The sequence below is a fragment of the Falco cherrug genome, chromosome 8 (assembly GCF_023634085.1).
Source record: "Falco cherrug isolate bFalChe1 chromosome 8, bFalChe1.pri, whole genome shotgun sequence".
NCBI classification, from domain to species: Eukaryota; Metazoa; Chordata; class Aves; order Falconiformes; family Falconidae; genus Falco; species Falco cherrug.
The window spans coordinates 25,692,098-25,720,012 of NC_073704.1; the positions used below are offsets into that span (position 1 = coordinate 25,692,098).

General features: G+C 54.6%; 3 protein-coding genes across 7 annotated transcripts; 2 read left to right on the plus strand and 1 right to left on the minus strand.

The window, feature by feature from the left end:
* Positions 1-76: 76 nt before the first annotated feature.
* RETREG2 (reticulophagy regulator family member 2) lies at positions 77-14,709 on the minus strand. Its single transcript, XM_055717801.1, has 9 exons — positions 14,495-14,709; positions 12,071-12,177; positions 7,147-7,177; positions 6,271-6,406; positions 4,849-4,933; positions 3,982-4,119; positions 3,374-3,468; positions 2,289-2,424; positions 77-1,540 (listed from the first exon to the last, which is right to left on the minus strand). The coding sequence occupies exons 1-9, from the start codon at positions 14,707-14,709 to the stop codon at positions 810-812; spliced, it is 1,674 nt and encodes a 557-aa protein (XP_055573776.1). The 3' UTR covers positions 77-809.
* Positions 14,710-14,831: 122 nt separating this feature from the next.
* On the plus strand, positions 14,832-21,735 carry CNPPD1 (cyclin Pas1/PHO80 domain containing 1). 2 transcript variants are annotated; one of them, XM_005442833.4, is made up of 8 exons: positions 14,943-15,219; positions 15,465-15,567; positions 18,069-18,150; positions 18,747-18,867; positions 18,960-19,088; positions 19,258-19,319; positions 19,582-19,699; positions 20,224-21,735. In XM_005442833.4, the coding sequence occupies exons 1-8, from the start codon at positions 15,151-15,153 to the stop codon at positions 20,863-20,865; spliced, it is 1,326 nt and encodes a 441-aa protein (XP_005442890.1). In that variant the 5' UTR covers positions 14,943-15,150; the 3' UTR covers positions 20,866-21,735. The 2 variants fall into 2 exon arrangements, with proteins under 2 accessions (XP_055573777.1, XP_005442890.1); XM_055717802.1 differs by lacking the exon at positions 15,465-15,567 and having other exon boundaries at positions 14,832-15,219.
* A 148-nt stretch (positions 21,736-21,883) lies between these two features.
* SLC23A3 (solute carrier family 23 member 3) lies at positions 21,884-27,480 on the plus strand. Of its 4 annotated transcripts, XM_005442832.4 has the most exons (12): positions 21,884-22,865; positions 23,127-23,287; positions 23,819-23,913; positions 24,248-24,321; positions 24,617-24,798; positions 24,935-25,058; positions 25,441-25,588; positions 25,668-25,921; positions 26,113-26,218; positions 26,294-26,461; positions 26,664-26,759; positions 26,952-27,480. In XM_005442832.4, the coding sequence occupies exons 1-12, from the start codon at positions 22,758-22,760 to the stop codon at positions 27,302-27,304; spliced, it is 1,869 nt and encodes a 622-aa protein (XP_005442889.1). In that variant the 5' UTR covers positions 21,884-22,757; the 3' UTR covers positions 27,305-27,480. The 4 variants fall into 4 exon arrangements, with proteins under 4 accessions (XP_005442889.1, XP_027666597.1, XP_055573774.1 ...); XM_027810796.2 differs by lacking the exon at positions 26,294-26,461; XM_055717799.1 differs by lacking the exon at positions 23,127-23,287 and having other exon boundaries at positions 22,784-22,865.
* The last annotated feature ends 435 nt before the right edge of the window (positions 27,481-27,915 follow it).

The following is a 27,915-nucleotide window of genomic DNA, read 5'->3' on the forward strand; positions in this document are numbered from 1 at the left end:
GGGTGGGTGCCTGCAGCGCCGGGGGTGCAGTCGGCGAGAGATGCCCGGGAGAGACCCCGGCAGGAAGGAACGGGAGTACCGAACAGGGCCAGGAGCAAACTTCATTGATTGCAAAAACCTCTACAGCCACCCAGTAGCAGAACCCGACTCAGACAGGGAAAAAACAGGTATTGCCCAACACCCTGTTCCAGCAGTGACACGAGAGGTGATAACGGTTTGCAGAAGGGGGTCTCTTCACTGCCCAGCACCCACCTGCTTCTGCCCCCTCACTGCCACGCCCCCCTCCGAAGACCCCTTTCCCTCCACTAGCTCCTGAGAGCTGCGTTTGACTGTGCACCCCCTCCCTCCCCCCCAGACGAAACCAATGGAAGTTAAAATTATTTACACTTTTAGCCATTTAAAAACCCAATAAAATAAGATTGCATATGTCCTACTGGGGATGTGGGTATTAGCAGCAGCTACAGCTAGCTCGGTACTCTGCGTGCAAAACGAAAAGACAAACAGAAGACAGACCAAAATACTGCACCATTACTAGGAAGCGTTTGCTGGGGTTGGTGTTTCGATTGTGGCATAAGGCTTCTAGGAGCTGGCTCCTCCCCAGCTACAGGGCAGGGGCGTCTCCTGCTCAGCCAGCAAAGGCCGGGCTCTAGAAGGATGGAAAGGATTCGTTATTCCAGACACAGCACATTAACACTGACGCGTTTCCATCCCAGTCAACACAAACATCTAAAAACCCACTGCACGTTCACCATGTGAGTTTTTCCTTCTTTCCAGTGACGATGGAGGAAAAGGGGGTGCATGAAGAAGACCTACGACATAGATGCTGCTGTCATCACTGCCGCCTCCTCATCTTCTTGCTTTGGCAGCTCAGCAAGTGTGGGAGAAGGGGGGGCTGGAGCAGCTGGAGACTCTTGTGCCTCCTGCTCCTCTCCAAGCCCCAGCTCTACATCCATTTGCTCCAGCTCCCCCTGATCCAGTAGCTCAAAGTCATCTGCTTCCTCCTCGTCCTCTGGTGAAGCTGCTGTCTCTGTCTCCACCACGTCGCTCTCTGACAGCTGTGCTTGGAAACTCAGTTTCTCTTCGGGCTCGGTGGGGAGGAACTCAGAGAGGGAGGGTCCCTCGCTGGCCTCGGAGGACCGCAGCAGGGCGGAGAGGGTGTTCTGCACCGCCGTGGTAATGGCAGTGGTGACGATCTCCTCGCTCAGCGTGTCAATGCAGATGCCCAGGCCCGGGGCAGGGACAGTCTTTGGCTCTGCACTGTCTCCTGCCGCCTGCCCGCTCCCATTGAAGTGCGTATTTACAAAATGGAGAGGAGACGCCAGGCGAAGGATGGAGAGGTCAGAGTCCGCAGCCTCCTTCTCTGCCGAGTCCAGCTCACGGGCAGCATGGGCAAGCTCAGGACCTAGAGGCACACCAAACGCGTCTTCATCACTCTGCGGTCCCAGGTCTCTGGAATGATACTCTTCTACGGAGGGAAACTCTGCCAGGTCCTTGGAAAACGACTCCTCTGGCTCGCTGTGCAGGCTCTGCTGATCTAGGTCTGAAAGGCACCAGCATTAAGAAGCAGGTCCCCTCACCCTGACCCAGGGCACTGACCCCTCCCACCCACCTCCCCTCAGGTGACACACCACAGCTCACTTTTGGGCATCCTCCCAGCTCTCGGAGCGCAGCAGGAAGGATCTGTAGTTATTCCCTTCACCTAGTGGCACAACTCATGTGATGAGCGTCCCTTTTCTCATCCTGTTCTACATACTCTGTGCTCAGAGAGGACTTACTTCTTCAGCTCACACTCTCTGCATCTGGAGCACCCCACTGAAACCCACAAGGTCAGGTAAATTTTGCACGTCACCTGCCTGTTCCTCCCCAGACACTCAAGTGACCACATCTGAGTGGTTACCTTCACCTCACCACTAACCAGCCTTTCTCTCAGCTTGTGAAGTCTGACAGGGTGGGGTGTCCAACCTGTTTCACCCAGCATCATTTACGGGTGTATGACTATACTATACAATTATTTCTATGGGACTTTGTGGATGGCCTTGCTCCCTTGCTGGAGTCACAAGAGAGCATTGCCTCGTGGGTCAGTAATCAGAGGCAGATGTCCACTCAGGACCAACTCATGATCAGGCATGAAGCCAGGGCATGCTGCACTGCTGTTACAGCTTCCTCCTTTCAGTGCTCTTCCCCCGGAAAATACCTGGGTTCTCTCCCTGTTCTCCCGTTTGGACGACCAGTTGTTTTTGAAAAATACATCCAGGGTAAGGAAGGCAGCAAGGTGTCCCATCACGTACCTTCAGAAACGTCTGTCAGCTGTGGGGTGGTAGCCCTTGAGACAGAAAAGCCCCCACTCTCCAGAATGGAAGCCTCCTCATCAGACAGCTCAGAATCTGTTATTGACAGTGCCAGGGCAGTCTTCTTCACATCCACCTGCATGGGATGAAAGCAGAGGGACAAATGCCTGGGTGCCTGACTACCAGTGCTGCCTACCAGGCACTTCTGCACAAACCAGAGGTTCCAGGCAGAAGTCCTTGCTGGAGGGACAGTACGCTGCACAGGGACGCTATGAAAGCAGGAGCGGTCTGGGCAAAGTGCTCATCGCACTGCTGGGAAGGACAGTCTCAGCTCACTGGCTTTCCTGCAATAATTCACTGCCTGAAGCTTTGCCTGCTCTCAGTGAAGAACCTGGAAGAGCCAGAACAAGATGGGATCAGCCTGTGGGAGTCTCAGAAGGCTCTGATCCTTCTTCCTCTCCTGGGATCACCAAGGAGTGGAACAGCCCTTCCCTTTTGCATTCACACTGAGCCCAATGAAGCCTTCTACAGGCAGCAGCAGTTCAAGTATCCAAGTTACTTTGGAAGCTGAAGCTTCCAACTCACAGCCTAGCTACATGCCCAGAGCTCCTGTAAAGAGTAACACTTGGTTCATTTCTGTGGTGCACATATAGAAAGGTCACACCCAGTCTGACTCAGATCAGGGAACTGTGTACAAGACACTAGTGCTGCTCATCTCCCTTTCCCGGTGGTGGGGAGCCTCTGCACATAACACCAGCAGAGCTGATTTCTTTACAAGACACATTCTCTGAGCATCAAGTGTAACCATCAAAGTGATACCACAGGTCAGCAGGAGGATGGAGCACAGCTCACCCTGTCCTGCTACTGCATCATCAGCCCTGAGGCACTGAATTCTCAATACCCAGACTGGAGACAACAGCCTTCATCAAACAAATACCCTTCTTCCCTTGGGATTCTGCAAAGAAGTCTCTGGTTTCTGTGATGTTTGTTATCAATGCAGCTGTACCCAGACCACCCCTTGGCTCTCAAGATACCACAGACCAGACAGGAGGCACTGGTTCCTGCTCAACTCTTTGTGCTCTTACCACTGGGGAGAAGCCTGACAGCTCTGCCTCACTCTCACTCTCTGTTTCTGCCGTTGGCTCATCACCTGCTGCAGGCTCACTCTTCCCTTGTCGCTCTATGAGAAAAAGAACAAAGGCTTTACATGAGACTGAAGGAATTTTATGCCTTTATACAGGGGTCCTCAAACTACGGCCCCCCAGCGTCCTCAATCCGGCCCCCGGTATTTACAGAACACCCCCCCCCCGCCCCGGGGGTTGCGGGGGGAAACCAAGCAGCCGCAGATGACTGCCTGCCACTTCATCCATGCACCGGTCCCCTGTTTAAAAAGTTTGAGGACCCCTGCCTTTATACGTCGTTTTTCCACTCCTACTACACTGTGAAACTGCACAGGTTTCCCAGAAGCCCAAGGTTCCCAGAGACAAGTGTAACCTGTTGCTTTCATTTGTTATTCCCAGGATCACCTGTCCAGTTTCTCTCCCCATAACCCTAAACTTTCAGTCTGTTTTCCCCTGCTCTGCTGTAGCCTATCACCAGTGTTGGCAGCTGTGCTCTCCACTGTCCCTTTGCTAGGGCTCCGACCCAGGGAGTACGGCACTGGAAAAAGTTAAGAGAGAAGGTGGGTCCTTACTCTTCTTCTCATGCTTGTGGTGCAGCGTCTCTGCCTTCATACTGTAGTCCAATTTCATTAGGACGGGCTCCAAACGTGTGTACATCCTCTGGATCAGCTCGTGGTAGACCACCAGAGGCCAGAGCAGAATGCTGAGCACTGCGGACACAGGTGTGGGGAATGTGAGAGACAGACTGAGCACAACCCAGCCCAGCAAGAAAGTCTGCATTGAGGGAGGCGCAGCTGAATGGCATTTGCTCTCTCATCTGACTCTGTCTAAATCCTCATCCATGGCTAATCTTACTCATTCCAAAGCTGCTTGATTAACCAGGTTTTCCTCACAGATCTCTGTTAGGATACGGATTTATGTTAAGATAAAATACAAAGCCCTCCTCTTCAGCCACTGCATCACAGCCCCAACATGCAATAGAGGCCCTGAAATGAGGTTATTAAAACTAAAAATCAACAAAAACTTTTATAAGGGTAGCAGCATAGAGCTCATACAGAGATGCGCTAGCAGCCAACCACCTGAACAGAGTTAGCAGGGACTCACAATGCAGTGAAAAAGGTCTTATTTACTAAACATGCAGCTTGCTTAACACCTCTCGATATGGATTTTCCCACTCTAGGAACTGAGGGACTGCGGCTTTCTGCACCCCTGGAGCTCCCCGGCACGGCCGGGAGCGAGAGCTCCCCCTCCTGACTCCGGCGTTGTACTGCATTCATGCACTTAAAGCCAGAGACTGCCCGGAGCACACTACCCGTGTTAATTAATCATCTAGCGCAGATTCCCTCAAGAAAATCACAAATACGGTTCTACCAGTGTATCAACAGCACAGTTAGGTCACGTTTCAGCTTAAGTCAGACAGAAGAGCTGCTTATACTCACAAATGATGTAGGAGATCATTATGCCTGGAACATAGTGTCCAACTACAGCCAGAATCAGGCAGCCTGAACAGACACTCATGCAGAACTGAAGGAAGAGAGAGGAACAAAGAGAAGTGACAAGAGGCAGAGATACGTCTATGCAACCAGTGCAGGAAACCCAGTTAGAGCAAAATGAGGGACGCTCCTAATAAAGTCAGTACACCAGCTTTGCATTGAGTAACATTCAGATGCTGACAATCACAACTCAGACAGCTTGGTTGGGTTAAGCTGTTAGCATTAGAGGTTCAAGTGCAGGAAGACCAAGATAACCCAACACCCCAATAAAATGAATCAAAAGTTTACTGGACGCTTCTTTACGAAGTAAATTATGTTCCTTGAGGTTAGGATGGGATAATGCAAATTGCCATTTTAGAGTACATCTCTCCTGCAGAGCCCAGCATTTTAAGAGAAGCCTGTACTGTTCTGACAGAGACAGGAAGCTGTTACAGAGTCACCAGATGCTGTGCCACTGCTATGCCATAAACCAGCTGGCAGAAGCATTAACAGAACCCACGCTCCCACCAGACCAGGACCTTCTGCCCCTGGAAAAAGTGGAAGTATAATGGTGCAGCCCTGATGGCTTGTCCTGCATTCTCCTGGGGAGGGAGAGAAGTGAGAACAGACACCCTGCAAGCCAGGGCACAGGTTCAGGCATCAACTAAATCCCACGATGAAGTTTCATTTGTAATGGAAAGGGTGTACAAAAGCAAGGGCCCTCTGAGGGCTTTGCTCCCAATGAACTCATGCTTTATGGGCATCTTTGTCCTGGTCTCCTGCTGCCTGTATTTGGGAGAGTGTTTTCACAGAGGAGGAGTAATCAGCAGTCATAGAAACCTTTTGGTACACTGGACCTCAGCAGCCCTGATACAAACCCAGTGGCTGGCCTGTCCTATTTTTTGTGATCCTAAGGCAACTCCTGTCTACAAACCCTTTCCAAACAACACACAGAGCCATCACAGCATGGTTAATCACAAGTTTCTATGCAATCAGAAACACTGCTGCATTTGGACTGGGCTAGCTAGGATCTTGGCTAGCAAAATAGGTAGGACCAGCTTAAAAATGGAGCCTGTGAAAGGGGCAGAGACTGCAGGCTCCTTTTTTCTCCTCAGTCCCAATCTAAGAGCTTCCTTTGCATGCTAAAAAATAAAATTAAGCATAGCTAGCCATTCACAGAGGGCTAAAGTTCAACTCCAGCTTACAAATACTGGAAGCCAATTACTCTATTTACGCTTCCCATGGCACAGAGTTTGAAAGGAATCAACAGCAAATGTTAAATCGGGACAGCAATTGTAAAAAATAATGATTTTACATTCTTCCATCTCCTAGGCCACTAGTAATGGAAAGAAAAGCCCCTGCACAGAAGAGTAGGTATCTCCAGCTTACCTTGGCAGGATTTTGCCTCTTGTACTGTAGCAGTTCCTGCAGGTACAGCCTGAAGGTGACCCAGCTCTCTGCCAGACAGTGGCACAGCTCAGGGACACTGAGCAGGTGAGGTTGTGCCCCTGAAGTCACCCCCTCACTAGAGACAGACAAGAGCAAGAAGACAATCTTTGAACATGGTCTGTTTTGTTGTGGGAGGGAACAGCTGCAGTGGGAAGCAGGGATGCCTACCAAAGGCTTGACAATACTGACTGCATCTTCACCTGAACTACAGAAGCCACCTGGAGATACTTTTTTCCTTTAATCAGGAAGAGAGCCAAAAACCACCTGAACCAAGCAGCAGCAGCAGACACCATGCCACAGCATCCCTGTGCCACAGGCCCAAGATGCAAAGGAGTTTACTCAAAGCCACACAGACAGAAGAGCTGGAGGTGGAACTAGTTATGTGGCTTCCTCTGGCACCAAGTCTTGAGGTAGCCAGTGCGGGGCTCAGACCTATAACCACGGCCAAGCACAGAATGCAAGCTACGCCACCACAGACAGCACGTATGGCCTGCAAAAGTCAGTCTCAGGGATTTCCTTCTCTCTGGACGATTCTTAAAATAGTCCAGGACAGATCCAGGGAAGAAACCCAAGTTCCTAATGTCAGAACTACTTGAGCTTTATTGCTACTGAAAGAACACTAACTTTCCCCAGAGTCTCAAACTGTGGCTCCTGAGCTGATAAGCAGCTCCCAGTGCAGTAGAAACAGCTCCCAACATTTCACAGCAGGAGCCATGCAGTCTATCGACAACAGCAAAAAGGGCAGGTGAGATCACCACACTACATTAAGGCTTCCCCACTCTCCCCTCTCACCACGGAACACATCGGTGAGCTTACCTCTCCCCTCCTGGCTCCTCCGATGGCTGTGCTGTAGAGAGAACACAGCAGATTAGTCAGCCAAGTGAAAAACACAACCCGACATTTTTATCACTTGAACAGAGCAGAGCTGGAGATGTATCATCCTTAGCTAGGGATGCACCCTGGGGACCTTCTTCATGCTGTCACGCAAGCAGGAATCACTGGCTTGGAGTCTGAGCTGCTCAGGTGTCCTCATTTTGGCTGAGATGGAGTTAATTTTCTTCCTAGTAGCTGGTACCATGCTGTGTTTTTGATTTTTGTATGAGAATAATGTTGATAACACACTGATGCTTACTTTAAGTCCAGGACTTTTCAGCTTCCCAGGCTCTGCCAATGCGGAGGTGCCCAAGAAGCCAGGAAGCTCAGAGCACCCAGAGCACTGGTCTCAGAGTGCCCCAGCCCCAAACTTGCAACCTGTGTTGACAAGACATGGCAGGACACTCATATCTGAGGTGCACCCTGCTGCTAGCACACGGGCTCTCTGCTGCAGCGATTGCACAACTTGCCCTGGCACCCCATGTGTGTGGGCAGTGCCATCCCTAGGGCAGCTGCCTAGCCCTTGTCATTCACAGAGGGCTGCCAGCGTGGTTTCTGAGCTGGGCAAAGCTTCAGCTCCCACCTCAGAGCTCAACGTGGCACCAGCAGGTCTGAGCTGCATTTCTCACCAACCAGCCCAGACCACAGTCCCTGTCAGGATGCTGTGTACAAATGCCAGAGATCTCCCTGCTGTCTCTATTGTCTCCCATGGAATTAAGTAACAAATAGCAGTCTTGTGTATAATTCTCTAATTTTAGGGCTCTTATGTCCCCTGACAGCCCTCTCTGCCATGCACAGATAAAACTACACTCCTAAGGTCCAGCAGTCTGGATAAGAGCAAGGGAAATTCTCCCATTCTTCTCTGCACCCAACCCAGTGATGGAACAGGCACTTCATGCAGTACTGAAGGGAGGAGCGGTGTTTCAGTGGCAGAAGCCACATGTGATTGTTCTCTGCCTTTAGATAGATAGAGGAAAAAAATCCCAAATATTTCTATGCCAACTGGAACTCATGAGCCTGGCTGCCCACAGATTTGGGTGTCCTGGCCAGCTGACTAGTGTCTGAGGATGTACAGGCCTCAATCAAAGCTCTTCCAGCCTTAATAAGCCTCTTGTGTCTAACAAGGCCCTGACCATGCTGTGAAGGCCCCTCGAGGGCTACCCTCCTCTACCAGTCAGCCTACTGTCCTAAAGGTGGTAGGGATGGATACATCTTTGATGTTGTCTAGCCAACAGCAAACTTGGTCCAAGAGGTTCTAAAAATCAGTAGGACCCTATCTCCCATACCACATGTCACTGCATAAACAGGACTAAAATCCATGAAGAGTGTTTATGCTCTAAGTACAGGCCAATTGTTAGAAATGGGCTGAAAAATGCAACATGAGCAAAAAGGGGGTTGAATCCTCCCTGGAGTCATCAGCCAGATGCAAAGCCCAAAAGCAGCAACAACTCCCCCAGGGATGCACAGAAGAGGCAAACATCCGTCACTGCCAACACCCAGTGAGACTTCAGCCTCCAGTTCAAGTTGCAGAAGAAAGCAACTGCTTGTAGCAGCCTTGCCACTGTTCTCCCAAGACACAGGATGTTGGGCCAACTATGTCAGACTCCTCCTACAGCTGCAGGCACTGCACCAGCCGCCCTGCACAGTGCAGCGGAGCGGGAGGCCATCCGCTCAGGGGAGGAGGCGATTCTTTGAGAGCATGACCCAGATTTCCAGTAATCAGGCCTGACAAGAGGAGTCAACTGCTCTCAGGCTGGGCTGCCCATCCGCTCCTCTGCCCATGACTGTTCAGCGCAGTGGCTGGGGCAGCTGGCAAGCACTGCTCACAAAGGGAGCTCGGCGTGCGGTGAGTATTTCGGACACAGCTCCACCCCCACAGAGTGGTTGCTTCTCTCACGCAACTGTCATTGCTGTATTTTGTTACTGTGCTCAGGAATCTAAAGCTGCTTAATCACAGCACACAAAAATCCAGCTATACCTCAAAAGCCTCATTATTACCTGCACTAAATCACCAAATAAATGACATTTGGCACTAGCCAGTCTGTGATGGCTGACCATACTGGTTGTACCAGCTACCAAATGAGGTGCTGGGATGCTTGCCATACTCTGCTGGAAAGATGTGCCTTAACACAGTAAGCAGGATGGCACACGAAACCCATTCTGCTCCAACTGCCCGCAGTAATCCAAGCCATCCAAAATATGCCAGCAGAGGGAGTGAAACAATTCTCACTTGCTTCTGAAGGTTTCAGAGATACTTTGGGGAGCTGCAGAACATTTCAGCAGGCTGCAGAGCGTTCACGTGATTTCAACTATCTGGCAAAACACGAGCTGTCTTTAAAATCAACAGTATCTTACTTCCTGTAGCACAGTAGTCTGCCTGCTGGCCATCCCAAAGCACTGGAGTCTTAAACCAGTTGGAGGAACAGCCCAACCACAAAAACCCTGAAGCATTTCCAACAGGACACATACACTCAATTAAGGCTTAACTCCAACCTGTGCTGCAATACTGTCTAGCATCAGTACAACTAAGCCAGCAAGCAGAACACCCACAGCTGGCCTCAGATCATCAATAACTGGCTGAAATCTTGCTGTCGGCATTTCACACTGGGCTGTGGATTGATACAAACCACTCAATATACACCAGACTCTTCTGGGAGACCAGTTCAGGTTACATGTTTGTACTGACAAATTATTGCTGATGGATTCCTCGGCTCTCACAGGTTTTCAATGCTTCCCCAAGAGGCTTTCTCCATCTGTGTGTAAACTAGCTAGAAAGCAGGGGCCCTTTTTAAGAAGTACTAGCATTCAATTGCAATGCAGCCTTTGCAAGAGCTCCTGCATACTACACTCTCCTACACTAACAAAAACACAGCTGACAATGCTACAGAAAACATCCCTACTTGATATCCATTTCAGGACAAAATGAAGGTGCTTCATAAGTCCTTAAACAATATTTAAGTGGAACTCCATGTAGAGGTGGTTACATATGGAGAAAATAACCTGCATGGGAGGTGAAAATATACAGTCTTTCCTGACAGGACCTGAAAAAGTTGTGAATCTCGCTGCTGTTAGTGTGTCCCTGATCACAGTGTATGAGTAACTGCAAAATACACACTGAGGTTTTAGCATTCCTTCAGAAGCGATGCTATAAGCAGTCACCTGAGACATACAGAACTGCCACAGGCTGAGGTTTGTGTATATACGTGCCGACTCTTGAAGGTGTGGTACTGACCTACTTCCAAAAGCTCCAGGAAAGACTTGCAGGAAGCACTGAGGAGGAAAGCCACAAAGCTGCAGCTCTGCTTCAGCAGGAAGCAAGAGGCACACAAGAACCCCAAAGCAGTGCCAGTTCAACCAGAGGCCCCTCAAGAATGCAGAGCACTGCTCCTACCTTGCAGAGGCTGAGGAAGCATGGTCAGCGGACCATACCGAAATCAGGGCTGTGGCCCAATCAAGCACATCAGAAAGGTGTCTCTGTCAGCACCAGAAAAGCAGCAAGGAGTGAAATATGGGGAAGAACACTGAGGAGCTGCTCAGTAGGATGTGCACTGACAACTTGCAGAGCTGATGACACTCATGAGCCTAAGCCCTGGTGTGTTTTTTGTTTGCTTTTATTCTTTATTCCTCACTGCTCTGCAACATATACATTGATTTCAGTATGGATTTCCTATTTCTTCTGTGATAACACAACTTTTACAGGCCTGGTACTTGCTGAAGCGATTCTACCTCCACCTGTCTCAATGACACCATTCTGTATTGGAGAGCAGACTTTTGCATTTCTGGACAAATTTCAAGTGAGATGTTTTGGGTTGGCTCTAAACTATTTCCTTACAAACCCAACGTGAATAAGCAGGAAATTAAATTGGCCAGTCCAGTTTAGCTGCCTCGTTACCTGAACCACACAAAGCAAACAGTTTCAAGACTACAGCTGAAACATATCTAATCTTATCAGGACTTCTGTGAAAGCACCCTTTAAGTCAGTACCTTTTAGGTCAAATAAAGGGCACCTTACAAACACACATATAGAGAGGCTTTCATTCAGAAACCCTCCCTAGAGTAGGGGGACAGGGGTGGAGGGCCCCCGAGCTGCCTTTGAACAGCAGCAGCAGATACAGTAGGCAGGTCTGGGTTCAGTCATTTAATAAACTCCAATGAAGGAGGCACTCAAAGCAGACAGCAGCCAATCCACGCCTATCACCATTACGAGCCTATCCCCCTTGTTGCTTTTGCGTCTAACGTTGGCAAAGACTCTTCAATAAATTGGAAAGATAAGCCAAGTGATCAGGCTCACCGATTAACTGGAGACCAGATGCTGTTCAGTACAGGTACAATACACTAACTGTCCCTGCTGTCAGACCTCATCATCCACTCTGCTACCCGCCACAAGGAGAAGTGGCTGTCTTCTGCTCTGCCACTTTCAGGGCACAAACCCACACTGTACTTAAACCAATACACTTCAATCCCCATTTCCTTCCCCCAGCTCCACTGGCCATATATGCTTAGACCTGGAATGATCTTTTCCGCATGACACTTACGGGAGAGGAAGAACACAGCAGAAACACTGCATAATCCCTGTTACCAGCTTCCCTGATAAGCTAGCTGGGCCCCCTTAGCCGCAGTCAAAATGAGCCACTCCCAGAACTTCTCAGCACCGGGAGCAATTCTCCCTATGCCCAGAGTATAAGGATATATCCCAATACTCTGACACAAATAGGTAAGAGGCAGCACCAGTACCAAAGCCTACAGTTATAGCAGACAGGACTTACATGACCTATGAAACAGCTGGGAAAGGACTGTCTGTGGTCATAGCCCAGCAGCTGATAACAACAGAACTGTGTCGCTAGCTACAGCGCTACTCATCACATACCTGAGAAATCAAAGAGGAACCTGGGCTTCCATCTCTCCAGCAAGAGGATGCCAAGAAGGGACATGCTGAGGAGAAAGAGAGGTCTCAGGGAGGTGGAGGAAAACAACCTAGAAATCAAACGAGAAATTGTTAGGCAGGAAAAAGGCAGCAAGTTACTGCTCTTGATGAGCAAACAGACATGGATCAGGGTACAGCAGAGCAGAAACATCCGACTGCTACCGGCCATTGCAGGAAGCTTTGTACTCTGCAGACACCCACCCCCGCCCACAGCAGATTCTCAGATGGTGCCTTTGCCCACCACCAGATAGCTGACTACCTGCCATCTCTCAGTGTTCTCCTCCCCTGCTCCTGAGCTCCTCCTTCGGTTGTAAAACAAGGCTAATGCTCCCTCATACGAGTACAAGTCTCTGCAAATTCTCAAGGTGGAGGCTGCAGATAACATAAATACAGATTTTGCTGTAGCAGAAGACTGGTTGAGAAGCAGCCTGTTTGCTGAAATCTTACATCCTATTTGTAATCACAAGGTCCAGCATTACCCACAGGTAGCACCAAAACACATCATGCATCTGCTTCTAGATGCCTGTTCTTTTATCAAAAACCTCTCCCCATTTCATCAGAGCCTAGCACTGAAACGATTTAGTTGCTCGCTTGACTCTATCATAAAACCTTTCATGTCTCTCATCAACACGCTGGCTTCAGCCAAACGCCAACTCACACACCACTCCTCACATATAGTCACGCAATCGCACCGTCAAAGAGTTTATCTCCCCACTCCATACAGATTCAACAGCAAAAGTCCCAGGGTAGCACTTGTGCAACCAGCAGCTGTCTGCATTCCTCCTTTCCTCTAAGCAAGAGCATCAGCACTTCCCTCCAGCTCAGAGGAGCTGTTTTTATAAAGTTACTCCAGAAACAAATGCCTGGGAAACAGATTCACCTGCACCCCTCCAATGAACCTCCTTTCCAGAAAGGAAGAGCCGCTCTGCTATTTTCCTTGCTCCTCTTCAGTGACTATTTACAAATAACTAATCTCAAATGCACCAAACAATGATCAGAGCCAGACAGCATCTTGCTGTGCAGCACAGGGAAGGGCTGTGCTTTCAACGAAGCCACAGTCAGAGGTAGCAAGATCTGCCTCACCAGGCACCACAAAATGAGTGCTACACACTTTCCACGGGCTTACAGGACCCATACTGACCTAATCAACTGTTTTTATCCCTTCTCATAGGACAATATTGTAGTTTAACATGTCTGCTTTGGAAGAATTTCTTCCTATTCCACCTCACTTATGGATTGCAGTCCAAGGATGCTGGCGGAATGCTCCATGGGACCATAAATTCCTCCCTCTCTGTGATATTTAAATCTCCCTCTGCCGTCCCATATTCTGGGCGTGCTTTGTTCTCAACCTTTTTAAACACAGTCCCTTAGCTGTCATTGTCTACCCTCCCTGCCATCTCATGGCATGCCTCTTCCCCTCCCACAAACTTCAAAGCTCTGCTTTGAGACCTTTCCAGCTGGTAGAGTAGTCCAAAACCATTTACATACTGGGCTACCACATATGCCTCCGATAATCATATGGATGAGGGAGCAGGATGTCAGTGGCCTCTTCAGACTGACTTCAAAGGCTGTTTGGCCACATACTTTTCCCTTCTCTGACTTCAGAATCCGTTCCTTCCTATTTCATCTGCAAACAACATTTAACTCTTTCCCTGGCCAGTTTTGACCTTTTCTGCTGAGAAAGCCACTGGCTGAGAGTGCTTCTGCCAGTAAAACTGACGCACTGTTTATACAAACACACAGGATGTTTTTCATTCCCCTCCACAGCTAGGCTCTGCCACTCTCACTCCTGGTGCTGCTGCCCTGCCTGAGAGGCAGAGAGGGGAAGGCGCGGCAGAGGGCACATGCTCGTGCCCAAACGGAGCAGCCTCTGCCTTCACGCGAAAAAATTAACGAGAAGAGCTTAAATAAAACACCACACCGCAGCCTGCCGCCGCAGGAGGCTGTGGGGCTTACCGACCACGGTTCCGGGCTGAAGTCAACCGATAAAGCGTGCATGCAAAAATTACCCAGAAACGTGCCTGGGCGAGCCTCCAGCGGAGCCCAGCTGCGTTTTATTATCGCGGGGCAAATCCTGCCCGAGGTGCTGGCACCCTGTCCCCGCAGGGAGGGGCCTGCTTACGCCTGTCCGATGGGACAGCGCGGCTGCTCCCGGCCGGGCGCATCCCGCGGCGCTGGGCTGCGGTAGCTGCAGCCCCCAGCTCTGCCGCGGCACCGCTGGCCGCAGGCAGCCCAGTGGGGACGGCCACCGGCCCCGGCGGCCCGCGGGCGGCCCCCGCCGCGGGAGGGCCCGGCAGCCCCCGAGCGCCGCCCGCCCAACCTGCGCGGCCCCGGCCCGGCCCCGCGGCCTGCCCCTCCCCAGCTCACCAAAGGGCCCCGCCGAGCGCGGCGGCGGTCACCAGGCTGTGCAGCGGCCTCTCCCACACCAGCAGCCGCTGCGCCGCCGCCAGCGCCGCCTCCCAGCCCCGCAATCGCTGCCGCAGCGCCGCCGCCAACCGCGCCGCCGCCGCCGCCGCCGCCTCCTCCTCCTCCTCCTCGGCCGCTGCCGCCGCCGCTGCCTCCTCAGCCCGGCCGCTCGCCATGGCTGCGGGGGGGGGGGGGAGGGAGGGGCCGCTGTCACCGCCGGCGGGGGTGCGGCGAGCGCTGCACCGGCCCGGGCGGACGGCACCGCCTGAGGGGACCGGCGGCCGCTGGCGCCGCGCGCATGCGCACCCCGCCCGGCGGCGGGAGGGACCGGCCGCGCGTGCGCCCCGGGGAGCGCGAGGGGGGGCGCGCGGCGCAGGCGCGCGGCGGGCCACGCCCCCTGCACCGGAAGAGGAAGGCGGGCGGCAGCGCTTGGCCTGGCAGCGGCTTCGCGGCCTCCGCTCTGGTCACCGGGCCCGGCCTTGGCCCCGGAGGGGACCGGCATTGCGTCCTCCGAGAGGCTCCGGTACCCGTCGGGCGCCGGAGAGGGCCTGGTAGCCCCGGAGAGGATCCGGCTGCCCCAAGGGGAACCCGGCAGCCCCGCCCCGGGGGCGGGCGGGATGGAGCTGGACGGGCTGCTGCTGGACGAGGAGGGCACCTTCTCCCTCAGCGGATTCCAGGAGTTCACGGTGAGTCCCCCTGGTAGTGCCTGGTGTCCCCGGCCCAGCCTGTCCCCAGCTCTGCACCTCCGCAGGCCCCTGGGCCGTTTCCTTCTCGACCCCTGGCCCGGAAGAGCCCCGTGTGACCGCTCGCCCCTGGCGGAGTTCCTGGGGCCTCTGCCGGGCCCGGTGTTACCCCGAAGCCGCGCTGGGGTGGGGAGTGCGGTATGGGGAGCGCTTAGGGCGTTTCTCACGTTCCCACTGTCTGCCTGCAGTTCTTGCCCAGGCACCAGCAGCTGAGCGAGAGAGTGCGGAAGCGGCTCTATTATGGCTGGGAGAAAGACTGCAGCCTGGATAATCTCTCTAGCCCCGTGGCAGGTGGGTTGCTGAACGTGCCCAGATGGGAATGCTGAGTCAAGGGGGTTGGAAGTAGCCCAAGGCCTGAGACCAACAAGTTGCCTGCTCCATTGCCAGTGCCAAATCCCACTCCTGCCCAGCCTTCCTTGCGCCGCACAGCAGGCAGGATGCCAGAGCCTCATAGCTCCTGGTCTATGTTTTGTTACCCTGTCTGACTCACTGCTGCATTTTTGACACCTCATTGGTGTGCAGAGTCCTTTAGATGGCTTGCAAATTCCTTGAGAGTGAAGGCTGTGTCCCTGTCTCATACGAGAGGTGTCCTGAGCAATTTCTTGTGCTCTGCAAAGTACTGGGGAGTTCCTTTAACTTCTAACTGAGCACCAAGGGAACGAGTTCCTGCTGTGTGTCTGTCTGGATCACATCAGGGGTGTTTGGGGGAGCAGAAGGATGCAGCCATGTTTAGGCTGAGAAGCTGGTGCAGGTGAGGGTGGAAAGGAGTGATTGAAGGCAAGCAGTGGTTTACTGGAGGGCCTTCACAGTGCGGTCATGTTAGCATTTCCATTAGCTGTGTGCTGGGGAAATGGTCTGAAGTTGTCAAGAGGCTGTGTGTGACTTTACCTTTGCGAGAAGGGGGATGCTGGGCATGTGATGATGGAGCAAGACTGGGCAGGGCAGCCAGCTGCCAGGGCACTGCTAGTAGTCACGAGTTCTGACACAGGCAGTGTGAGGGAAGCATGTGGCTCATCTTTAGGGTTGGCATTGTGCCTGGATGCGGGATGGGGCTGTTCCGCAGGACACTACCAGTGTTGAAAGTTCAAAGGGCACATTCACGGAAGAGGACTCTGTTGAGGGCTATTAACTATAAAGACTTCCTTGCACCCAGGAAATGTCTCTGCTCCAGCAGCTGGGGGCAGGAGTGACACACAGACAATATGTCTGCAGGATTATGGACTCTTACAGCCTTCTTTAGCCGGCTGTTATCAGCTGCTGTCAAAAAAACAGGACCTCAGACTATGGCATCTGTCTTGGTACAGCTGTGCCATTGCTACATGGTGAGTTTATGCCACTGCTCTTCAAAGGAGATGGTGGGGAATTGTGGGAAGAGTCTAGAGTAGCAGGAGGAGCTGGAAGAGGTCTTTGGCATTGGGGGTTGTTGCAGGAAGCAGTATGGGGCTGGCTGAGGAAAGAGGTTGAAAAGTAAATTTGTTCCTTCTGGAAAGGAAGAACCATAACCACCCTCAGCATGCTGTGGCTGTGGGATGGGGATGATGATCAGCTGCTTTGGGCCCTCTAGGGCAGGGCATGCTGTCATGGGCTGGATTTGTGGGCTGAAGAATTAGGTTTCACATCGGGACAGAGGCTAGGGGCCCTTGTGTACTTCCCATCACTCAAATTGCTTCTGCCTCTGTGGTGGCACAAAGGTGGCCCAACAGCGGGGAAAGAGAGCATGAGCAGTGTGGGAGGCTGGGAAGTGCCAGCGGGTGGCTAGAGCTGTGTCTGCCTGTCTGTGGATCCTAGCAGTGATGTGGCTAGAACAACCTGGGGAGGTCGTTAAAGGAGCATGTTTCTGACCTTGGTGGCTGTTGTTGGGCAAATGATTCATTTGGGACTGCAGTTGTTCCCTTAGTTGCTGGAGAGTTGTGGAAAGAAGGCATGTGGAGAGAAGAGGTTGTGTGGTGATTCTTTCCCTGGGCACCGGAAACACAAGACTGCAGGGATGAGATCTGCTTTCTGTCAGCCAAGGGCTCGGCAGCAAAGTGGAGCCAGTTGCCTGTCAAAAACACTTGCCAAGCACCAGATTGTAGTGCTGTTTGGGATGCTCCCAGCTGGTCCTATTGCATTGAGAAGCGAGACGGGAGCTGCTGAAGCCATCTGCCAGCATCCGTCAGTCTCTGGCCTTTTCAGTGCTTGAATGCTGAGGCACATCTGTGAGCATGGGGGAAATGGGCTGAGATGAGCTGCAGTTATACTGTATTGCTTTTTCCATACTCTGTTAGTGCCTGTGGACTCCCGCTCACGTTAATACATTGTCCATCATCATCATCTCGGGAGCAGCAGGACTGTGTTGTGGGAGAGACTGAATCCGTGCTGATGAGCCCTAGAGGAGGAGGATGCTGGTTGGAGGGGAGCAAAGAACTGGGAAGACGTAGTGTTGACATCAGGTCCTAGAAAGGCTCTGAAAGGGCTGCCTGAGGTCCTGCGGGGTGAGGGGAGGGTGTTAGCCTTCCTGCAGCTGACCACGTAATTCCCCATGACGCAAACCTGCTAATCTGGATCTGGTACTGCCACTGAGCCTTGGACATTTGCATCCTATTCCTGCTTTGGTCTGGCTGTCCTGCCTATTTGTTTGTTCCTTCCTCATCCCTGACTTCTGATAAGGCCTGTCCCACCTTTACAGTTTAATTTAAACTTGAGGGGCTGAGCAAACACCAAGACTCAGTGGTCTTGTGGAAAGAAGGGGAAGGGTGGGGGTGGACTGTGTCATGAGAGGCTAAACCCTTTTTGCTGCTTTCCTGTCCTAGATATTGCCGTGGAGTTGCTGCAGAAAGTGGCTCCCAGCCCTATCCGCAGACTCCAGAAGAAATACGTGTCCCGTGTATCTCGGTAAGAAGCAAAACCTGCTCCTTCATGTCCCGTGTCAGAACTGGGTGCTCTGGTCTCATCTATGACTCACTTCTGTTCCCTGGCCAGCACTTGCTTTGTGCTTAGGCCTGATTAGCGTCAAAGAGGAGCTGGGGGCAGGTGGCAAGGACAGCAGGCACAGTGGCTTCCTGAAACAGCAAGGCCCACTTCGAGTTGGTCCTGCTGTCTGGGATGCAGGAGTGCTCTTGTTATTGGGAGTCTGTACTGGATGGTTCTGCAGCTCACTGGGTAGCCGTGTCTGAACCCTGGGTCTGGTCTTGGCAGCTGAGCCTTTGCAGTGTGTCTGGCTGCAGGCAGGGCTGCTCAGTTTGGAGCTGGCTGCGCCTGGGAACAGGAGCCAGGGTTTTCTGCTCTCCACCCTGCATCCCCTGCACTTTCTCTGGCTGCAGCTCAGGACAGCTGGCATAGAGCTGGCAAGGCTGGGATATATCTAGCTGTCTATTTACTAAACCTCCCCACTGCCTACCTGGGGACGGAGCAGCCGAGTTGTGCCGCGGTGGCTGGGATGTTTGTAGCATGCAGATAACCTTTGGGTTGGTTCTTGCCTTGTCTCACAGGGAAGCTTGCATCTCACCCTGTTCCATGATGCTGGCGCTGGTTTACATTGAGAGACTCCGGCACCGGAACCCAGAATACCTCCAGCAGATCTCATCTTCAGACCTCTTTCTGATCTCCATGGTGAGTGGTGTGGTCTATGGGGTAACTGGGTTGGAGGGAGGCCTGGAGAAGTGCAGGGGGGACTGAGATCCTGTCTTTTGTGCTGCTTTTAGATGGTGGCTAGTAAGTACCTGTATGATGAGGGTGAGGAGGAGGAGGTGTTCAACGACGAGTGGGGAGCAGCAGGGAAGGTGGATGTCCAGACCATGAACACACTGGAGATGAACTTCCTAAGCGCCATTGTAAGTGGCACTGTCACCGCGGCAAACTATTTCACAGGGTGGGGGAAAGGAGGCCTTGAGGGGAGTCTGGATTTCTGTTTTTTCCCCCCATGAAGGAATAGGGAAGGATGTGTCTGGGTGCTGGGTGGCCTGTCCTGATTGCACTGACCTTTCACTTCTGTCCCCACAGGATTGGAGTCTCTACACAGATCCCCGGGAGCTGTTTGAAGTGCTGAGCTGGCTGGAAGGACGGTAGGTGTGTGGGGAAGGGGTGAGCATTTCATCCACCGTGCAGCCTTGGCACTGCCCCTGCTCAGAGCTAACTCTGCTGCAGCAAAATAAAAGGTTAGGGTACCCATGAGCTTTTGCTAGGCTCTGCAGCTCCCTTCTACAGACCTTGAGCAGGGTCTTCTCCAGGCCTGCCTCGGCTCAAGCTTCTTTGATGGAGAAGGTCCATGCCACATCCACCATTCCCTCTTTTTTTTTTTCTTTTTTTTTTTTTTTTTTCCTGCAGTGTGGCAGAAAGGCAGGGCATGTGGCGTGGCTGGTTCACCTACACGGATCTGTGTGTCCTCATGGAGCAGTCCATGTGGCAGCATGTGCTGGGACAGTTCTACCAGCAAGTGGTGAAGGTAAGGGTATGGGATAGCAGTTCCTTGCAAGAACTTGGGACCCAGCAGGCCACGGATTTGGAGCAGGACCCTCTTTTCCACTGGGAGCAGCAGCTTGGTTTATTCCCTGTTGTAAAGGGAAGCTGTCAGAAGCCAGAAGATGCTGATTTGCAGCCATGCTGCCTGAGGCACTGCAGCCTGGTGCTGGGTTGGTCTGTGCCCTGTGCTGGACTGCAGTACCCACAAGTCATGGTGCAAGGTCGCAGTGGTGGCATGGAGGGAACTGTGTGCCGGCTGGGGATTTAAACAGGAACCGTTCAGTTTTAAGCTGGGGCACTTTGGTTTGTGGTATTTAGGCCCCGCTTTCAAGAGGCTGTGTGCCATCTGCTGTTAGCACTGTGGCTGTCTGCTCCCCGGCATCCAGCCCCGGCGCTGCTGGTGCCACTTGTCGTCATGGCTGCTGGGTCAGTGTGTGGCCATTCTGGGTCACAGCTGGCTGTGGGGTGCTGCTGGGGAGTCTGGGTTAACAGCTGATTTCTCTGCAGCTGGCCTGCCTCCTGGGTGTGGTGTACCTGACCGGCTTTGCTGCCATCTTCGCCTCTGTCACTGTGGTGCACCGGTCTGTGTGCGTGAGGAGCGTCAGCCCTGCAGGCCCCCGACCTGCGCTGTTCCCCGAGGAGGGCAGCTGCCAGCTGGATGCCCAGCCAGCCCCAGCTCCAGAGCAGCCCCAGCCTGAGCTGCCTGACATCGCCCTAGCCAGCAGCACCCATTGCCTGGGAGAGAATAAGACAACCGAGGAGCCTCGTTGTGGGGGTGTGACGGCAACTGCGCTTTACCTGTGGAGCAGTGTGATGACGGCTCTATCCTACCCGAAGGTGCCTGACAAGCACCTCCCACCCCAACACAGGAGCCCCCTGCAAGGCCACTTCCAGAGAGTACCCACTGCCTGTGAGAGATCTAACCGTACCGCCCCTGCTGCAGCCCCAGGCCAGCCTGGCCCCTTCGGACTTGCTGTGCTTCCAGCTTCTCCGGTGCTCCACTGCCATGCCTGCTCTGCTGGTGTGGGCCCCACGTGGGATGCAGCCCCCAACCGAAAGGACTGGCTGGACCCCCTGGGGCTGAGGCAGTGCTCCTTGCATACTGCCATGGATCTCAGTAGAATCAAGAGCTTCATTTTTCCCAGCTAGAAGCATGGGGCAGCAGCCCCTTGCCCCTTTCCTCCTAGTGTGACACAACTCACTTCTTGCACTTCTGGGACCCTGGTCCCTGGGGATGCACGGGGCTGGAGGCCCCTGCGTTAGTTCCAAACCAGCATTTTTGTCTCCTCCACCCAGGGCAGGGGTGTCCTTCACTTTGGGGGCTGCTGGGACAGGTTGGGGCAGAGTTGACTTGCTGTTGGGGTGCTGGGGTGGGAACCTACTAGCTGGAGGGTAGAAATGGGGTGCCCTTGGGCTGGGGTGCTAGGTCAGGAGGGTTGTTGTACCTCTTCCTACAGCAAGTGGGATGGCCCTTGGTGGTGCTGGGCAGAGGTAGGTGGTGTGTGGGATGTAGGATGCTGGGGCTGTGTGTGGAGGGGCTGGGGCGGTGACCCCAGTGCGGGGTGGGGTGCCTGGCTTGGGGAAGAGGAGGCTGAAGGAGCCAGGGAGCGAGCAGCCTGAGCTGGCTGGCCATAGCAGCAATTCCCCTTGGAGGCCAGGCCACTTCTTGGGAGGCGCAAGGGTCACAGCAGAAGGGGACCCTAACGTCGCTGTGCCCCCGGGAAAGGTGGTACCCCATTGGGCTTGGAGGTGGTAAAGTGTGGTTAAGGCTGAGCTTCCTTATCCTGCTTGTGTTGGGTGTTTTTAAACTGCGGTGCTGCGTGATCCCATCCCAAACCCCAGCTGTCAGCGGCTGTGAGCAAACCGTGCCTGACTGCTCCTTGGGTGGGGGAGAAAGTACCTTGTCTTGCTGACCAGCCCGGCTCATTGTGCCCCTTCTTTTTACTGTGGATTTTACACCTGTTTTTCACTCTTTTGTAGATGCAAATCTCTTCCAATAAAAGTAATTCTTGCTGTGCACCTGCCTGGTCCTGCTGAGTTGCTCCATGCTGGCAGCACGCATACTCCAGCGTGGAGCCCCATCAGTGCAGCTTGTGCTTGCTCTCTGAGCTGGTGTGCAAAGCGGATCCTAGGTGCTGCAAGTGAGCTCAAGAGCACTGTAAGACCTGTCCTGCAGGGCTCAAGAGGGGCCAGGCTTTCTGGTGACAGGAGGGATATCAGGTCTGGTGCCTGGGGAAGGCAAGGGCAGTGGGAGTGAGGAGATTCCCCATCCTTGAGAATGTGGGGAATGCATGGTCTCCACCGCTCTTTGCTCTCCAAAGTCTTTCCAGTTAATGAGTGAGCCCCGAGTGGCAAGGGTTTGGCAGGGTCACTGTTGTGGTTGCTGGCACAGCCACCTCTGCCCTGTGACAAAAACAAGCATCCCCTGCCTGTGATCCCTTGGAGTCTTGCATCTTTGTCTAGTGGCAGGATTCAGTGCTTTCCTCCTAGGAGCATGGGGGACATGGTAGATCCCCATCAGAGACCCTCCTAGTGTGGGCACAAGACCCACAGAGGGGAATGGCAGGACCTGGGGGGAGCCTGTGCAGCTTTTAATGGGCTTCTTGGGGCCTGATGGTGAGGAAGGGCTGGACCAGGAGGGCAGTGGAATGCTGTGCTGGGAAGGAACAAGCATAGGCAGGAGGGCACACTGGAGCTGGAGGATGCTGCTGGTGAGGGTGCTCCAAGCTCCAACACCCAATACCCTGTGTACCACAAAAGGCGTGGGTGGAACCTGGGCAGCTGGTAGTGTAACAGTGTCCAGTCTCCTGGCCATGGGTGGCTGTCACCAGGCCCTTGTGGTGGCAGCCCAGGGTGACACTTGCATTCCTGGCCACAAGGGCAGGTTACTCACCAACTCAAGTTAATGGCTAACCCTGGGGCAGCTCCTGTAGAAGGTGGAAGTTCAGCCATGTGAGGGCTGTGAGGACCCCTGAGGGGTGTAGGAGCCTGCCCCACCCACTCTGTGCCACAAACTGGGAGAAGTGTGGGGAGGCAGCAGCATGAATGGGGGCCACTGTGGTGCACCTGGTGCCAGGAGCCCTGTGCTTGCATCCTGCTCCCTGCAGAAGATGTGCTTCTGGATGCTGAGCTGTTGCTTAGCCCTTCAGGTAAGGGGGGACCATGGTAAGCAGCCACAGAGATGGGGTGGTGGGGAGAGGGCCGAGATCCTTGCAGGTGGCAGGGTGGGGGCCGCATCCTGTCAGGCAAAGGACTCTGGCCATGGTGTGCTGGGAGGGGACTGTGCAGTGGTGGGCTCTGCCCAGGGGGGTATCAGTGAGCACGCATCCACTCAGGGAGGCCAGGCATGGGAGGGTTACAGCTCTGAGCGCCACAGGGAGTTGCAAACACCCTGTCTCTTCCCCGCACAGCACCTAGCCGTGCAGGCCTCCTTGCTCTGCATCTTCCACCTCCTCCTGCTGCCCACCCTGCCTGAGGAGCCATCCCACACCCAGGCCACCGGTGAACTGCTGGCACGCAGCCTCTTTGCCTGTGGCATCTCCACGGTGCTGCAGACCACCCTGGGGAGCCGGTGAGCAAGGGGGACGAAAGGGGTGCAGCTGTTGCCAGGAGGAGGGTGATGCTGCGGCAGGGCATGCCTCTGCCCCCTCTTAGGCTGTGGGAAGACAGGCTTTGCTGGAGGTGGGAAGGGGCAGGAGGGCAACCCCTTGCCCTGCATCTCTGCACAGCTGTCCCCTCCCTGCCATTACTGCTTCTCCTGTCTCATGCATTCCTCTAGCAAAACTGCTGTACTTTCCCTCTAGCTCCTCGCTGCCTTATTACAGCATCACATGCAGCTCCTCCAGACCAGCTGGTGCCTGTGCTGCCCACGCCCCACGCAGGGCCTGGGTGTGTGCTTTGGCAAAGCCCCTGACCTCTGTGCACATCCCATGTGGTTCTGCTTGGGATGTGCTAGGGTACATTTGGGACATGGGGTGACATCTGGCCACTTTGGGGTTCTCATCTCCTTCCTTTCCCACGCCTTGCTCCTCCTGCAGCCAGGGCTTTGGGAGCATCCCTGTCCCCTTTCCTCCCTAATGTGCCTTTGCTGTCCCTTCCCCAGGCTGCCACTGGTTCAAATCCCATCGTTCGAGTACCTGATCCCTGCCATAGTGCTGAGTTCCCACCTGTCCCTTGGTGCCACTGTGGACAGGAATGGTGAGTGCAGCCCTGGAGACTGCATCCCACAGGACCTGGGCCATGCTAGTGCTAGGGGAACAGCAGTGCTGAGGTGCATGGAGTAGGGATGGGGGGGTAGTAAGGGATCCCACCTGCTGGCCCCTCTGGTGATAGTGCACAGCACCCTACTTGCCCCTGAGCTCGCCTGCAACACATCTGGTCACCTCCCTAGGGTCAGTACGTAAGGGGACAGGGATGCTGGCACACTGGCCCTTCTCCAGCTAGCAGCCTCTGTGCTGCATGCTCTTGGACTCAGCTCCAGGAGCCCAGCATCCATCCGTGTGCATCATATCCTTCCAAAATTCCCTTCCAGGCACAGCCATGGTCAGCATGTGCCCTACACCACACTGCACTGTTGCAGGGGGCCGAGCTGCCTCGCTGCAAGAGGTGAGTGCTCCTGAGCTGGGGGTCCCTGTCCTCCTGCTCCACCAGAATCCTTGTTGCCACCTGCATCCCTGCACACCTAGTCCCTTTTCCAGCCCTCCTGGGGATTGCCGTGAATGTGGGGACACGTCTCCATTGCAAAGGCAATGAGGATTGTGGTGAATGTGAGTGCATGTGTTCCCCTGAGCTTGGGCGTGAGTGCAGCACAGGGAACAAGTGATGCTACTGGGGTGGTGGGAGTGTGGCCAAGGGAAGGTGTTGGGTTGATCTCCATGGGTCCCATTCTTTCCTCCTGCAGGTCTCTGGAGCCGTGCTGGTCTCTGGGCTGGTTCAGCTGGTGCTGGGAGTGTCCGGTGTGTGCGGGTGGGCAGCCCAGCACTGTGGGCCCATGGTCCTGGCCCCCAGCCTCTCCATCATTGGGCTGTCTGCATACAAGGAGGCTGCTTTTTTCTGCTCCACTAACTGGGGGGTAGCACTGCTGTACGTGACCCCAGGGGCCACACCGGTGTGCAGCCCCTGGGGCTTCCCTGTGTCATGGGGATAGGAATGGGGCACAGTATGCATTTAGGGCCCTATTGCCGTGATGTTGTATGGTGACCTGTGCTCCCTTTCCCAGGTTCATGGTCCTTGCTGTTACCTTCTCCCAGCACGTGGGATCCTGTCGCCTGCCCTTCTGTGCCTGGCCCCAGGCTTGGGGGGTCTGCATGGGGCTGTCTGTCCCCACCCTTCGCATGTTCTCGGTACCATGGGTTGTCTGCCCCTCTCCCTCTGCTGAGCCCAGGCTTTTCTTTGAGTCTGGCTCTTTGGTGTGGGGTTAGGTGGGACCTGGTGGCCATGGAACAGAGCTGGGTGCTGGGAGCAAAGACAGGGGTGAGAAGTCCTGGTGCAGCTCCCAGGGCTCCATGGGCACTGCTGAGGGATTGCGAGGGGACCTGTGCTTGAGAGTGTTGGAGCACCAGAGCCTGGGATGCTCACTGCAGGGGTAAAGGGGGATGTGGCACAGCCTTTTGAAAGAGGTGACGGGACAAGGACCCGTCCGGTCTGGGGCACAGCAGACGGGGCGCTGGCCAGGGCATGTGGGGAGGAGGGTCCCCTGCTGAGGGTTCCCTTGCTGCCTTGCAGGTACTGCTTCCATTTGCTGGTGTCGGCACCCTCTGTGCCATCCTCAGCCACCTCCACATCCCCTGGGAATCACTGGACCTGGACATGGCACAGCTGTCCTGGGCTAACAGCACCTTTCATGCCCCTTGGGTCCGCATCCCCTATGCAGGTGGGGGACGGCAGGGCTGGGTCAACCATCCACCTTCTGCCAGGGCCTCTATCATCTGTCCCTTCTCTCTCTGCTGCAGGTGAGTGGGGGTGGCCACTGCTCACCCCTCGGGCATTGGCAGTGGGCATCGCCATGGCCATCAGCTGCAGCGTGAACTCAGTGGGCTGCTACGTGCTGTGCGGGAGGCTGCTGCGAGCTCCCCAGCTGCCCCCCTATGCCTGCAACCGGGGGCTCTGCACAGAAGGGCTGGGCAGCCTCTTGGCAGGGCTGCTGGGCACCCCGGGAGGCACGGCTGCCAGCATCGCCAACGCCTGTGCCACTGGCCTCACACAGGTATGCCCAGGGTGGGGGAGGAAGGTTGGCAGGGGATGAGGAGGCAATGGAACAGGAGGTGTGGGGGACCTGCAGTACCCAGGCTGTCACTGAGCCAGCACTGGGAAAGGCAGGTCTGTATGGCAGAATGGGGGGGACAGAGTAGAGGGTGATGCTCCCCACTCTTGCTTTCCTGTCCTTCTTTCTGCCAGGCTGGATCTCGCCTCTCAGTGCAAGTAAGCGCACTGGTGTGCGTGGTGCTGGGCATGTCCCCGAGGCTGGCAGGGCTTCTCACCCGCATCCCACTGGCTGTTCATGGTGGGTACCGGGTCCTTCACCCACACTGTGGTGCCCACAGCCTGCCTGGCTCTGCCTGACTCCTGCCCCTCACAGGAGGGGTGCTTTGTGTCACCTACGCCGTGGCTGTGGGTATGGGCATCTCCTACTTCCAGTATGTGGACATTGACTCAGGAAGGAACATCTTCATCGTCGGTTTCACCATGTTCATGGCGCTGCTGGTGCCGCGGTGGTTCAGTGCAGCTCCGGCTCACCTGGCCACAGGTAGTGGGGACATTCCCCAGGCAAGGCAAAGGCTCGGGCTCAGTGGCATGGTGACCACGCATCTCTGATGTCCTGGGAGGCTGGGTTAGCTCACAGCAGTGGGCAGTTCCCTCTCCAACCCCTGGATCTGTCATGGCAGCTCTGGCCTCTTCCCTGCCACTGAGCTGGGATGTCCTGAGTGATTCTGGCACTGTCTCTGCAGGCTGGGTGCCCCTGGACCTCCTCTTCCTCTCCCTGCTCATGGTGCCTGTCTTCTTAACTGGCTTCTTGTCATTTTTCCTGGAGAACACTGTCTCAGGTGAGGGGGTGCTCTAGGTGCTCTGCCTACATGAGCTCCTGCTCTGAGGGCTGCATCTGGCTATGGGACTGTCCCCAAACTGCCAGCTCTGCCTCCAGGCAGTTCTGCTGAGAGTCCCGGGGTTGGTGTGGGCTGGGAGGGTGCAGCTGGAGGAAGGGGCTTGCGTCTCGCTGCCCATTGCCCTGCTTGCAGGAACCCTGGAGGAGCGAGGGCTGCTCTCAGAGCTGGTGCTGTGGAAAGCCAGGACAGGCAGTTGCCACTCCAATGGAGAGAGAGGAGAAGCCAGCCAGGCATATGGGCTCCCTGCTGGGCTGAAGAGGCTGCTGCCATCTTCCTGCAAAGCCTTTCCCTGCTGCTTCCTCTGCCTAGGGAGTGAGGAAGAGGAGGAGAAGGAGGAAGAAGAGGAGGGCAGCCGTGCCACAGAGGTGGGCACTGCTGCCCCAGGAGAAGGGACACACCTGCTCCCCAAACCTGGCTCAGGGGAGCCGCAGCTGGCCAGGAGGCTGAGTGAGATGGAGATGCCTGCATGGCACACCATGGCTTGACCCCATGGCATGGTGACACCTCATGGGGCAATGGGGCTGTGCCCCCAAGGCAGCTTGCAAGCCACTTTGTTCCTTGTTTCTGAAGCCCACGTGGACTGGAGGGACCTGTGCTTCCACGCTCCCAGCACAAATCCCATTTCCCTGCTTGGGAGCAAGCTATAAAAACTTTCAACCAACTCTGCCTTTTCTAGGGCTTTCCTTTCCAGCTGGGATTTGCCTAGGAGCTGCTAGCCTACCCTCCCTTGATGCCCTGAGGACTGTGGCTGTAGAGGCTGTAGCCACCTGGTGCTACAGCAGCTGGGGATGTCCATACCCCTAAAACCCGCCATCACCCTGTGGACGTGGCTGGGGAAGGGACCGGTGCTGTGGCTGGGGAAGGGACTGGTGCTTTGGCCAGCCCCAGTGGGCTGTTGCCCCAGGCTCTGCTCACCCCCTGGCACTGTGCTCATGGAGGGCTGCCTGTCCACCTCCTCCCTGCCATGTCCCAGCTGTGTCCATGGCCCCTTGATGTCCATGGCACCAGGTGTATACTAATGCCCTGGCTGTGGCGCATCAGGATGCCCCAAGCTGGGGGCGCAGCTCAGCTCAGTTCTTCAAAGCAGTGAACCCCT

What these genes read in the sequence shown, in the direction of transcription:
- RETREG2 (XM_055717801.1), bottom strand. Translation starts at nt 14,709, where the DNA reads ATGGCGAGCGGCCGGGCTGAGGAGGCAGCGGCGGCGGCAGCGGCCGAG. An exon ending in GTTCCTCTTTGATTTCTCAG is followed by an intron (nt 7,178 to 12,070) that starts GTATGTGATGAG and finishes TTCTCTCTACAG; the next exon opens with CACAGCCATCGGAGGAGCCA. An exon ending in GCTGACAGACGTTTCTGAAG is followed by an intron (nt 1,541 to 2,288) that starts GTACGTGATGGG and finishes GGTGCCTTTCAG; the next exon opens with ACCTAGATCAGCAGAGCCTG.
- CNPPD1 (XM_055717802.1), top strand. Translation starts at nt 14,832, where the DNA reads ATGCGCACCCCGCCCGGCGGCGGGAGGGACCGGCCGCGCGTGCGCCCC. An exon ending in ACCTCTTTCTGATCTCCATG is followed by an intron (nt 18,868 to 18,959) that starts GTGAGTGGTGTG and finishes TGCTGCTTTTAG; the next exon opens with ATGGTGGCTAGTAAGTACCT. An exon ending in TGAACTTCCTAAGCGCCATT is followed by an intron (nt 19,089 to 19,257) that starts GTAAGTGGCACT and finishes CTGTCCCCACAG; the next exon opens with GATTGGAGTCTCTACACAGA.
- SLC23A3 (XM_005442832.4), top strand. Translation starts at nt 22,758, where the DNA reads ATGAATGGGGGCCACTGTGGTGCACCTGGTGCCAGGAGCCCTGTGCTT. An exon ending in GGTCCGCATCCCCTATGCAG is followed by an intron (nt 25,589 to 25,667) that starts GTGGGGGACGGC and finishes TCTCTGCTGCAG; the next exon opens with GTGAGTGGGGGTGGCCACTG. An exon ending in TCCGGCTCACCTGGCCACAG is followed by an intron (nt 26,462 to 26,663) that starts GTAGTGGGGACA and finishes CTGTCTCTGCAG; the next exon opens with GCTGGGTGCCCCTGGACCTC.